The sequence below is a fragment of the Octopus bimaculoides genome, chromosome 14 (assembly GCF_001194135.2).
Source record: "Octopus bimaculoides isolate UCB-OBI-ISO-001 chromosome 14, ASM119413v2, whole genome shotgun sequence".
Taxonomy (NCBI): Eukaryota; Metazoa; Mollusca; class Cephalopoda; order Octopoda; family Octopodidae; genus Octopus; species Octopus bimaculoides.
Window position 1 is genome coordinate 60,461,861 of NC_068994.1, and position 13,787 is coordinate 60,475,647.

A 13,787-nucleotide genomic window follows, 5' to 3' on the forward strand; every position below is an offset into this window, starting at 1 on the left:
TGCCAGTACCGCCTGACTGGCCTTGTAGGGTTTTCGAGCGAGATCGTTGCCAGTGCCCCTGGACTGGCTCTTGTGCGGGTGGCACATAAAAGACACCATTTCGAGCGTGGCCGTTTTTGTGCGGGTGACACGTAAAAGCACCCACTACACTCTCTGAGTGGTTGGCGTTAGGAAGGGCATCCAGCTGTAGAAACTCTGCCAAATTAGATTGGAGCCTGGTGTAGCCATCCGGTTGCACCAGTCCTCAGTCAAATCGTCGAATCCATGCTAGCATGGAAAGCGGACGTTAAACGATGATGATGATGATGATGATGTGCCGCTCAAAACATTGCATACAACCCATTGCCATATCGTTGTAAGCTTGCCAAAGCATGCTCAAAGTCTCTGTAGTAGACTTCCCAATGTTAACACAAAATTTCACATTGGCTCTTTGTCTCAACTTCCTGTCCATGACAAAATCACACACTACAGCACACATGTCATCACAAACACACAAATTTCACAACTTGTGAAGTAAACACAGAGATGTCACTCGGCACACTGCCTCGTGAAGGTCACTGCTAGCGCTCACTGAGCACACAACCATGTGCTGCCTTTGGTATTTGATTACTTTCTCCATCTTGTTTTGAACCTATGTGCTCACACCTGAGTGCTTGTGTATGTGTGTGTATGTATACACACACACACACACACACATTACAATTTGAGTTATTAAATATTGCAGAATATTGTATCAACTCATTCAATTCATAGAATTAGATAACCTCCATTCTTTGCTACCATGAAAAAATTTAATTAAAAAAATGCAGTAAAATATTTTCCATAAAATAAGTAAACCATTTTCTCACCTGTTTCTCGTAGGATTCCTTTACTTTCTTCCTTGCGCTCATCATACACTCGAGTACCAGCAACTTCTCTCAACAACTTCAGACGATGAGAATCTGGAGCAGTTGCCATCTGATTGATCTAGAAACAAAAAACAAAAAAAACATCATCATAGGTTGTCCATTGCTATTAACACAATAACTAATACACAAGTATTAGTTTCAAGGTATAGTATCAAAAGTTGATCCATCTCTTCCATGGCTTCCTCTCCTGCATTTCATTGATATCCGGTGCTATCAATGTGTTTAACCATTTCTTTGTATCTCAGTCAGGATTCTTCTCCAATTCCTCATGCTACTAGTTAGCTGTGGTCTTTGTAACCAAGATTTCTTCATTGTTTGAACAAGGTGAAACCAATGGAGGCTTCACTACACCAAAATCTCTTCCAAGCTGGAAAGCTTAGTTTTCGCTAGGATGAGGCAGAAACATCCAAGTTGCTTTCCATTCTTCTTTAAGCTTGAAGATAGTGATGGCAATGATGGAAACCTGCTTGGAAAATAAAGTGAGCGTTGCAGTTCACATATTTGCCAATAACATCAAGCTAGAGAAATATTTCTGAAGTGGGAAGTCTGTCTTTGCAATGTTGACAGTATGAGTTTATTAGCAGAGCTACCCATTCACAACATCAGTTAGCACGACTACAATACCAAGCACTTGTCCAAAGTGTCACAGGGTAAAGTCAAGCGAGGATCTAAGTAGCTGCAAAGAGTTTTCTTACCAAATCATACTGGTGCATATAAATCAGATGTAAAACAATTTTCTTAATTTTACTGTACTCAAAGTCAACAACAGAACCAACAGAGATTGACATGTTCAAAGATAATTGAGCAATTTCATAAAAATATTAAATTGTAAACAAGATGAAAAATAAGGGATGTCAATATAAAATAAAAGCTAAAGAAAAGTAAATAAAAAAGCTCACTGGACGAATATATGAGACAGATTGGCTGCAGAGATGCAAAGATACTAACAAAAGAGATAGAGAAACTGTTTGATAGGAGAGGTACACAGATTTCATTGGATAAATACAGTCAAATTAGCTGGAAGACATAGAAAAAGATTAACTGACTGGAATGATACAGTTTTACAGGAAGGATATGGTAACAAAATGTCTTGATACCTAGGGTGAGCAGATTGACTGACTGGAGGAGTATTCAGACAGACAGGTTTGTTATACACAAATGGGCAGGCATGAAAGATATATAAAAGGATTCACTATAGGAAATTTCTAAGGTAATGGCAAAATATTATCTCAGCAAAGAAAGTGAAAACACAGATGCATACAGAACCAAGGCAGGGAAATTGCAATACATGAACACATCAAAATGAATTGCTAACAAATAGAATCAATAATGATATAAAGTAAGACACAAACCTTTCCTTGTTTGACAATATAGTATGGGTTACTTCGAGAGAAGCCAGCACTTTCAAGGAGATTCATTACATCGGTTTTGCTGTAGTAATAATATTTTTGTTTTTATTTCCACACAAATAATAAACAAAATTTTCAATCAATACTATGTAAATATAGATAAACTAAAGTATAAATATACAAATGTTTTTAATAAATGAAGGTGTAGCTTTGTTGGTTAAAACAAACTAATATAATGATTTCTAATATAGGTAGAAGCCCATATATTTTGTAGGGGTGAATGTAATTGATTTAACTGATTCTAGCATTTTATCAACCTTGGAATAATGGAAAGCAAACTTCATTCTAATATTAGTCCAACTAACAACACAGAGGTATGTAATGAAATAGAAGAAATTTTGTCCAGTACCCTATCGATCCTGCCAGTTATCATTCTATGATGATGATAATGTCATTGATCTTGTCTGTTATATTATTAATAATTCACATCAAGCATAGCAGCTGTGTGGGTACAGAGTTTGTTTTATAAGCACATGGTTTCAGGACCCATCACATTGTATGGCATGTTAGGCGCCTCCAAGTTTAGCCTCAAGCTGGCCAATGCTTTGTGCGTGAAATTAAGATGGAAACTACAGAAAGCCATCATATGTGTATGTGTGAGCATGTTTACTTTCTGTACGTCTTCACATGACATCATTTAAATAATGGTGACATGTCTGATGCAATACATCTGGTAACTCAGTAGTTTCAACAGGTAAAGATCAATCAATGGAATAATACCTTACTTGATAAATGAGAAGAGCTTCTAGCCATAGCATACTGCTTCAATATGTAACACTCAATGCATGCCACGGAAAAAGCAGACATGATGGTAATACTAAATACATTCATCTCAGTTAACCTTCAGGATAAGTGGATGAAATGAGTTACTTAAGAAGATTATTTCTTAGGCCAACCCCACCTCCCCAGCCTACTTAGAAAATCTCTTTGTAAAATTATATAAAAGGAAGAAACTGGTAGAAGCAAGTACTTACGTGACCATTTTCTTGTCTAAAAAATACTGGTCTTTCTTTGAACCAATAACACGACGTAGAACAACTTCATCCTTATCAATCTATGGAAAAAAAAAACAACATTTTTCTCAGATCTAGATATTTATGCATAATGTTGTTATGTGTATACATATTCTTCAAAGCTTGAAAGAAATGAAACGAGCATGCTCCGCTGGATGTGCAATGTCAATGTGCATGCGTAACAAAGTGTAAAGGCTTTGAGAGGAAAAAATGGTTATAAGAGGCATTGCTGATATGGTCATGTGATGTGTAAGGATGAGGGCAGCTGCATAAAGCAGTGCTGATCTCTAAGTGAGGAGGAAACCTGTGGAAGAGGTAGACTCAGGAAGACATGGGATGAAGTAATGAAAAATGATATTCAGATGCTGAGCCTCATGAAGACCAACAAAAGACCAGATAATTGACAATTTGCTATGCTTGAGAAGACCAGCTCAGCTAAGTAAAATTGCGGTTATAAAGCATGTCCTTTGTGTCCATGTACCCCCACCCCAGCTGTATTCCCTTCCACTTTCCCTCATGAACCTACTGGCACACATGTCCCCTTTCTTACAGCATATTCTCCTAGTACCCACTCCTTCATTACAATCTCCATCCTCCATCTCCCACTCCCCTTTCACAATTTCATGAACCCACTCACCCTCTCCAATCCCCAACCCATTTCTATATACATACCTCCCTGTAACCTGGGTGTACAACACATACCCCCATCACATCTTGCATCCAGCTGTAGAAACCATGCCAAAGCAGTCAGCAGAGCTTAGGGCAGTCTTCTGATTTGTCAGTACCTGTCTGACTGTCCAACCCATAGCAGCATAGAAAACAGACGTTAAATGATGGTGTTGATGTATTGCATAAACATGAGTAATTTATGTGTAATATCAATACAATGCAAGGACTGTATGAATTGCTATTGCCATTAGAAGTAGAAAAGAAAAATTCCATACACACAATGGATTTCATGGATTGATAATTAGATTGATTGAAAAGAGCTATAAACAAATACAAGAAATCATCATCATCAACATCATCATTTAGCATCTGTTTTCCATGCTGGCATGGGTTAGGCAGTTTGACTGGGGTTGGTAAGCCAGAGATCTGTATCAGGCCCCAGTCTGATTTTGGCTTAGTTTTTTATGGTTGGATGCGTTTCTTAAGAGAGTATAGCAGGTACCTTTTACATCACTGGCAGTGGCCACAACTATGATTTCACTTCACCATATCTTCTCAAGCACAGCAAATTGCCAAAGATCTCAAGCACTATGGGTATTTGTCTAACACAAACTATGATGGAAAAACATGTAAATATGGAACAAATGGACAGAAAAATAATTCCTACACAGACACACAATTAGATTGTTGCAGAGTTAAAAAGACACATAAATTGATTGATAAGTAGATAATTCACCAAACATACATATAAGCTTTATTCTTATACAGGGCTTCAGTTACTCTGGCATAGCCAAGGTAACAACCATATATATATATATATATATATATATATATATATATCATCATCATCATCATCGTTTAACGTTCGCTTTCCATGCTAGCATGGGTTGGACTATTTGACTGAGGACTGGTGAACCAGGTGGCTACACTAGGATCCAATCTGATTTGGCAGTTTCTACAGCTGGATGCCCTTCCTAACGCCAACCACTCCGAGAGTGTAGTGGGTGCTCTTACGTGCCACCGGCACGAAGGCCAGTCAAGTGGTACTGGCAACGGCCACGCTCAAAATGGTGTATTTTACGTGGTGTATATGTATGTGTGTATTATAAAGGCACAGGCATAGCTGTGTGGCAAGAAGTTTGCCTCCTAACAACATAATTTCAAGTATAGTCTCACTGTGTGGCACTTCGAGCAAGTGTTTTACGCTACAGTCCCCAGACTTGTCGAAGTCTTGTGAGTAGATTTGGCAGATTAAAACTGAAAGAAACGCATCACATAAGTCTGTTTCCTTGCCTTGACATCACATGGTAGTCATAAGTGAATATCATCAACATGCAAGCAGTGTTCATTTATCTACTGTGAAAACATGCCTAGTAAAAGAGAAATATAACCTTATTTGGAAACAGGTGAGGCTTGGTGACAGGAAGGACCTTCAGCTGTAGAAAATCCACCTCAACAAATTCCATCCGACTCATGCCAGCATGGAAAAGTGGACATTAAATCATGATGGTTATATTTCACCATCATTTTAGCATCCACTTCGCCATGTCTGTATAGGTCAGTGGGACTGAAACCAGAATCATAAGGCTGAAAAGAAAACTTCTAACCAAACAAATGATGATGATGATGATGGAACAGATACACGTGTGCCTTCTGAAAGATCAATTTACATTATGGTAAACTGTGACTATTATCACAGGTGCATAAAGCAACAGGAACTTACTGGAATCCTATTATCAGAATTGTCAAATATGATTTCCACAAAAGCCGAGATGACTCTTGGCCCAGTGCCTTCATGAAGCAAAGCTTGTCGTTGTTCAGGTCGCAGGTGACTAAATTCATCCGACAGGACAAACTGAATTGCTACAAAAGAGAAAAAACCACATGCTTTGAATTAAACTTCACAATAACCAGCAACCAACTTCCTATAAAAAGAGAAAAACAAATTAACAACAAAAACAACTGCATCATCATCATGGCAATAACACTGAGTGGAGTTGATTTGTATGTAATTTCTACCATTAAGTTAACAATTGTGATTGTATACACACACACACATACACATTATCTTATAAAAACAAAAAAACCTGATTGTCCACTGGCCCTCTCTACTGAACTGTCCTCTTGCCAAATGGATCTGGTAGTAGCTTCTTAGCCCAAAAAACCACAGGAGGAGTAGATCAAATAATAACAGATAAAGAATAACTCCTCAGTGGTGGAAACTAAGGGCATTTTTTTAGTCTAAAAATACAAGACTTAAAACATCCAACATAAAAATAGGCAAACCCACAAATAAAATGGTTTCTACTCCCCAAAACTTACAAATTCTATTCTTTACTAAATTTACCCAATTAACTATCTTTCACCGAGAAGTAGAGAGAGGGACAGGGTTATAGAAGGTAGTAATAAAAACAATGGGATTAAGGGATTAAAATTAAAATGTAGATAAGAAAAAAGGAATGAAGGCGAAAAGTTTAAAACTGTGGGTGGCACAATCATGGGAAAGAGAAGAGTTGGCATGTAAGAAGGCAGGTTACTTACCATAGAAGAAATTGCTTTTTCCAGATCCATTTCTGCCCACTGTAAAGAGAAATATTACAACTAAGTGAGAGTGCACTGTCTATTTTACCAAAACTGGTGCATGAACAAACATATACAAGGGTTTAGTAGCTCAACTATGGAATAACTAAAAAGAATTTTTTATTTAAACAATGTGATACATGAAATTAGTACATACCAATAACATTATGCCTGGAACTAAAGGGTTCCACTACAGTTTGGTCTCGGTAACTCCGGAAACCCTGGATAATTACCTATGGTAGGAAGGAAAAAGAAATTATACTTTAATTCGAATCAAATGGTTACATTTGTACAATCTATTCATTTAGACTTTATTAGAGCAATGCATCTCCACAAACAATAATACTAGACATAAGTAAGGTTCCTCTCCAATGGTTACATATTTGTTAGAACTATTTGACTGAACATTGACCAACAAATTACCAAATTAAAACAAAGGGAAATTTTTTGTATATATCTTGTATTTGGATCCCTGTTTTACAACTATTAAATCCATCAACATCAGAAAGAAATATGAATTTGCATTGTTTTTATATTTAACAACCAGAAAAAAAGAATATGACTTGTAAATGGTATGATGTCTTTTAGTGGTGGTTTACAGTGATAGGAACAAATCTCAAACATACAGATATTACTTAGAATCATCTAAGAATTTAGAATACCTCTCTGCACTATTTCTTACTATAATGTTAACATCAACATCACCACCATTATCTTCATTGTCTCTACAGTCATTAATTATTCCATGGTAATATGGATTAACAGATCATTTTTGCCATTTTATCTCAATCTTACATTTCATGGGACCCACCATCCTCAGATCTGATCTCATCACTTCTTTCCATGCCTTCTTTAGTTTCATTCATCAGGGCTCATATAATTACAGACCACTTATTAGCCTTTGCTTTAAATACCAAACTATTATCAGAGCCCTTACTTTCACTCTTGTAAAATTTATAGTCCTCTTCTTCAACATACACATTAATTTGATTATTTTTTTTTGTCTTGCAAGGTACTTGGTGACCCTGTCAGTGCAGGTGCCACTTAAAAGCACCCATTACACACTGTAAAGTGGTTGGTGTTCGGAAGGGCATCCAGCTGTGGAAACCTTGCCAAAACTGACCTCACCTGTGCTCGTGCCACATAAAAAGCACAAGGTCCACTCTGCTGAGTGGTTGGTGTTAGGAAGGGCATCCAGCTGTAAAAATCCTGCCAAAACAATTACAGAAGTCTGGTGCAGGCTCTTTTCAAACCGTCCCATTCATACCAGCATAGAAGGTGGACGTTAAACGACAATGATGATGATGATGATGTTGTCAATAACAGTAAAAACTCTCAGATAAAATAGAAACAAATCAGTTCATTTGCTGAAGAAAGCAGGGGCAAATAATAGGACATGCTTTCTAAGAGAAAAAAATAATCAGATACAAATACACTGATGACCAGGTAGTGAAGGCGTAGTTGATTGAGTCTGTATCAGTAACGTATTTAGGATATTTATTTTATGAAACCCGAAAGTTTGGATAAAATCAATGCTGAAAACACTGATCATTGTTTTTGATTCAGATATCACATTTAAACAAAACAAAAACAAAAAAAAGGGGGGGTCAGCCAACAATGCTAGAAATAGCAACCAAATACAACCAACGTCTTGAAAAAGCAAGAACACATTGGATGTCCAAAGTATACAAAAAGGTAGATCGGCTGGAACTATTTCTGCTCAATCATACTTTACCTGAGACTAACAACAAAAATATTATTTCTTTTAGATGAACAGAAGGTTCATTTCTCGAGTAATAGATACATCAGCCTATCGGACTGATATGGCGATACAGGTGCATTGAAAAACAAAAATGGCATATTTGCACTGAAAATCGTGAAAGACAACATTCAATATTGTAAAATATTTAGATGATGATGGTTTACAAGTGGAGCTTTTAGTTTCTAAGAGAATGTGGACGACGGCCAAGTCGAGAGAACTGTGGCAAACGCCCAGCCAGGGTACTTAACTCTCAATAGCTGGTGTTGATTAGCACTCGGCCAGTTTTTATCAAACACATCTATTATTATGGGCTTTACATTCGTAACCATCCAACCTTTTTGTTTATTAAGGACTATGTTAACCAATGTCTCGAGTTTTTTTTGTTTTTGAAGTGGGTGGCTGATATCATCCTTAGCCGTAAACAATAGTAAAACTGACCAGTATTTTGTTACCTTCACATACTTGTTGTATGCGGGAAACAAAATACAGATGGTCACGGCAGGAATGCCTTTTGCTCATAGGTCTACATCATCAGAGCTAATCTGGGCTTATCCAGATTTACATAAACTTCTAAATGGTCATGCGATCTATAGATATAGCAGCCGAATCATTTTAAAATGGTATAATGAATAAATGTAGTTCTGAAATGACAAAAAGTTCACAGCTAGAATGCCTCTGAACATAGAGTTGCTTCCCCAGAATTGACCTAGAGTTAAACGACATAAAAACAGACATAAACATTGGCCGTATGGACGGAGCCTTGTGCGTAGCAAAAGTATGCTAGGGGTATCGCCATCCTAATAATAATAATAGTTTCTAAATCAAAATAAAAGTTGCTGATATTTCTCATGGTACAACATAGTTTAGCAAATAGAAAAACACGATTGATCTTTAAACGGATTATAAATCGATAGAATTCTGTATCACAGATTATAAATTTTACTGAAAACAATGCGACGAAAAATAAATTCGATCTTCTGATGGGTTTCGAGGGACAGTTATTCCAAAACTGCGTTATGTGTATTAGATAATGATGCTTTATCTTGAAATTAAGAGTCACTGAAGAGATTCCCTGAATCATACTCTGAAGTTATTTTATAAACTCGGTCGTAGAAAGACCAAAGGCCAAAGCACTATTCAACTTGTTGCCCTATCAACAAAGGTAACAATAGTAATAACAGCTATTTAGTAGTATTATTATTAGAAGCATTCCAGAATTATTAAGAAATACGTGTTTTTGTTGTGATGTGTTCTTAATAGAAGAGAGGGTAAACAACAAATACCTGTTTAATGTACATTCTGCCTGATGATATAGTAATATAATTGCATAATACAGACGGTGTATTTCTTTGATTTGTTACTTTCTTTCTTTGTTTCTGTTTCGCTTGTTTTTTTCAGAAGAAACAAAACAATTCTCGATCGCTGCTTCGCCGTCCAACACAGAAATCGCCTGGGCACAAATGGCGGTAAAAAAAAAACGAAAAAAGGTCGCTTACGTTCTAGAAAAATATGGCGGGAGGGGTAGTGAAACTGAGATTCTACGGTGACTCTATGGAATGTGTACCTTGATAAATAAACACTGCAAGGGGAATAAATTCAACCTGCCAACCGATAGCTTGCATTTCGTTAACGACGCTCCTCTGAACATCCGAAATGTTGGACGTTTTGTTGTTTTAAAGGGTTTTCTTTTGTCTAGTGACAGTTTTGCTGCCTGCAGCGGCTTTGTTGACGCTTTTCTTCATTGTTTGAAAGGGGAAGCGCGGGTTTTACATTGTTCATTTTACTGTCTTCTTGTGTTTTATTCTATGTACTTTCATGGCCTTTCTTTATTTGACTTATTACTATGTTGTCCCCTCTTTTATTCTTTTCCGATGGGTTGTGGAACACCTGAGCTCTGTTTTCAATGAGCTTGTTTTTATTATTATTCTATAAAGCAGGCAAGATGCTTAGTGGCATTTTGTCAGTTTTTATGCTCTGAGTTCAAATTCCACCAGGGTCAACTTTGATTTTTATCCTTTCGAGGTTGATAAAATAAGTACCATTTGAACACTGGGGTCCATGTAGACTTATCCCCTTCTCCGATACTGCTGGCTCTGTATCAAAATTTGAAGTCATTATCATTCTATAAAGCATCCACTGTAGCAACATCAATATTAGAATAAGATCCACTAAATATTTTTATTATATTCCCAGTTTTGACATAAGTTGTTTATACTACATGTGGATGACACCGTGTTGGTTTGGTTAGAAATTGAACTCAAAATCTAGAGGTATGAAACTACATAGAATAATACATTCAGTATGGTGCGCTACTTGTACAAGAAATTGTTTAATAAACTGATTAGCTTATATCTGTAAATTTTACTTGCTTTCACTTTGAAAATCATTCAGTTTACAAGAACTATCTCATGTTGTTATATTAAGTGTTTCAGTCATTCAAATGTAGATACACAAATTTAAAGTTTTGATCATCAACCACCAAACACCAGAAGGGAAGACTTGCCTTCACCTTTCAGACCAATCAACTTCTGTGACTAGTCAGCAGACATGTCTATGCCACTACCATTGGGTCCACTCAGTGACTGAGAAGGATGCTATATTAACAAGTATTATAAAAGAGCTTACTAATTGGAATTATCGGTGGCAGTTGTTGAGTATGTAGCCTAAGCCAAAGTGACAGGGACATGACATGGACCTTAGCCACTGCTTGAGATACAGTACTAGGTCTTAATGCATGGCGAACGTAGAAGTTACATTTCCACCAGTTGTCATGGCAGTGATAGTCACATCAGACAGGGCTGATATAAACAGTCTGGGAATGAAATCATCAATCCCAAAACCAGCAGGTAGAAATCCTGTAATCTAGATACAGCTCTACATAACAATAACCATTCCACTTATCATACTTCCAAGTAGTAGAGCCGCAGTGAAGTCCACACAAGAAATACTGTAACTTCACCAGACAGCCTTTTACCAACAATCCAGATCACATACTTTTTCTAACCAAGTTTTTATCAATGACACTGAACTTTTTATTATTTTTTTTTACCTGTATATATGCTTTATTCCCTACATTCTATAGGTACATTGTATACAGACATGCACACATATTTATTTTGCAGGTATTTTCCTTCAGCCATTAGTACAAACAAGAGTGGAGGAAAGAATACTCAATACTAGCAGTAGAGCAACATATACACAATTGGAAGGTGGAAAACATCACAAAACATGTCTCGGGTCTTTCTTATAGAGATCAGTAAGCTCCCAGAAGCTGGTGGTTAATGATGTAGACAGGTGTCTGGTGGAGAAGATAAAAGCAGAGACTGACTGGTGTCAGATACATCATTGCCAAAGATGAGATGCATGTGGTCAGTGACGTGTGCCAAAGACCTAGAACAATCAAGAACTGTCTTTCTTATAGAGATCAGTAAGCTCCCAGAAGCTGGTGGTTAATTTCCCATGTAAGGAAAAATGAACTGTTGCACCAACATGATTGGATAGCTGGAAACTGAGCAATACAAACAAACAGGTTTGTTTAATCACAAGGTCATTGACCTGCTGGAATGAAAATGAAAAGCAACATGCTATCTATCCTCTTTACTCATGTATAATGCGAGACATTTTACACAAAATATGATTTGTGTAGTCACACTGTATTCAATAGTCTTTGATAGGTTCCAAAGCCAAGTGGAAGGCTTTCGGATTGGCCAACTGTGGAGGGAACGAGGAAGATGTGAAATGAGGTGGTGAAATATGATCTTCAGATGTTGAACCTCACAGAGGTAATGACAAGTGATTGAGACTTTTGATGATTTGCAGTGCTTGAGAAGACACAGCGAGCTAAGAGAAACTGTAGTCATGGCCAGTGCCAGTCACAGGTGAAGGGTACTTATGTTGAAGACATGGAAAAGACAACTTGTACATTCTGTGAAATGGTTGGCATGTTAGGAAAGGGGTATCCAGACATAGGAACCAATCTGAAACTGACTGGATCCTGGTGCAGCTTACTAGCTCTAGTCAAACTGTCCCTTACCCATGCTAGTAAGGAAAATGGATGCTAAATGATGATTTTAGTTTCTTAGTCAAAGCTCTTTCGTCACACATCCTATGACCTCTTTAGCAACACTATTCCATGTCTCCTTGTGTTCTGCTTATTTCATTTTCTCTTTCTGTGCATGTGTTTGCACATGGATCAGTGAGTGTGTGTTTGTTTGCATGTCTGTGTGTTTAGTATATATGTTTTGTGTGCATGTATATGGATGTTACTATTCCATTTATGTTTTCAGTTGAGGCTTGGTCTGTATACTTCTATGTGTGTGGCCTCCATAATCTGTGTGAGTGTCATGTCTGTTCTATGTGTTGATAATATCTTAACATCTACATTATTAACTGAGCTTCCATATTCTAATTGAGCATTTTAGTAGAGCACTGATGAGCATTTCTCCTCCTTGGCCTCTTGCCAGTTTTCACCTGTCCACTCAATCTAAGGTACTCACTGTCTTCCCATTGTATGTCATTGTCTTATTTATGCACCATCCTTCAATACACCTTATACTCTTTGAAGAGAATGACTTGCTAACTGACACCCAGCATGGTTTCCGTCCAGGTAGAAACTGCCTCACACAGCTCTTGCAGCATTATGACTGGGTCCTGAAGCAGCTGCTCAACAATTTAAATGTGGACGTGACATACTTGGACTTTGCAAAAGTCTTTGACAAAGTCAACCATGGTATGATTTGTCACAAGCTCTGAAATCTTGGCATACTTGGAAAACTTGGAGAATGGCTATATGACTTTCTAAAAGATAAAGGTCAGGTAGTGGTGGTCAATGGGGCCACATCCAAGAAAACACAAATAACGAGTGGTCCACAGGGCACTGTCCTGGAGCCACTGTTATTCATAATGTCCTCAGCTATGCAGACGATACAAAAGGCTCTCAGAGAATACAGAACCCTGGAGATGTGCATCTGCAACGTGAGTTGGGCCTAATATATAGGTAGGCTGAGGAAAGTAACATGCAGTTTAATATTGGAAAATTCCAAACTCTGCACTACCAACACAGGAAGCTCAATGAAAAACAAATAGGATACACTGGTCCAGGAGGAATTCCAATCCCCAAATCAAAATCAGTGCACAACTTGGGCATCGACATGGGTAATGATGCATCTTTCCAGGTGCACAAAACCAAGTTGGCAATAAAATGCTGACGTCTGGCCAGGTGAATCCTTCAAACTTTCAAAACAAAACAAAAGGAAACTATGATGGTCCCCTGGAGGACTTTTGTTCTCAACCATCTGGATTACTGCTTGCAACTGTGGTCACCAAACATTGTAAACTTAATGACAGAACTCAAGGTGATGCAGGGAACATCAATACAATGGGACATATCAGCTACTGGGAGAGACTGAAAGAGTTAAGACTCTGCTCCCTGGAGAGTGAAGGCGGG

General features: G+C 37.6%; 1 protein-coding gene across 1 annotated transcript in view; it reads right to left on the reverse strand.

Annotated features, from left to right (window-relative positions):
* LOC106880200 (structural maintenance of chromosomes protein 3) overlaps nt 1-9,857 on the reverse strand; it is a 55,947-nt gene extending 46,090 nt beyond the window's left edge. Inside the window, exons 1-7 of the mRNA XM_052972905.1 lie at nt 9,625-9,857; nt 6,737-6,812; nt 6,541-6,579; nt 5,723-5,862; nt 3,292-3,371; nt 2,261-2,339; nt 849-966 (exon numbers count right to left, since the gene is read on the reverse strand). Coding sequence (XP_052828865.1) covers nt 849-966; nt 2,261-2,339; nt 3,292-3,371; nt 5,723-5,862; nt 6,541-6,579; nt 6,737-6,812; nt 9,625-9,639 — 547 coding nt within the window. The 5' untranslated portion in view covers nt 9,640-9,857. The remainder of the gene's footprint in view (nt 1-848; nt 967-2,260; nt 2,340-3,291; nt 3,372-5,722; nt 5,863-6,540; nt 6,580-6,736; nt 6,813-9,624) is intronic.
* Nucleotides 9,858-13,787: the final 3,930 nt, after the last annotated feature.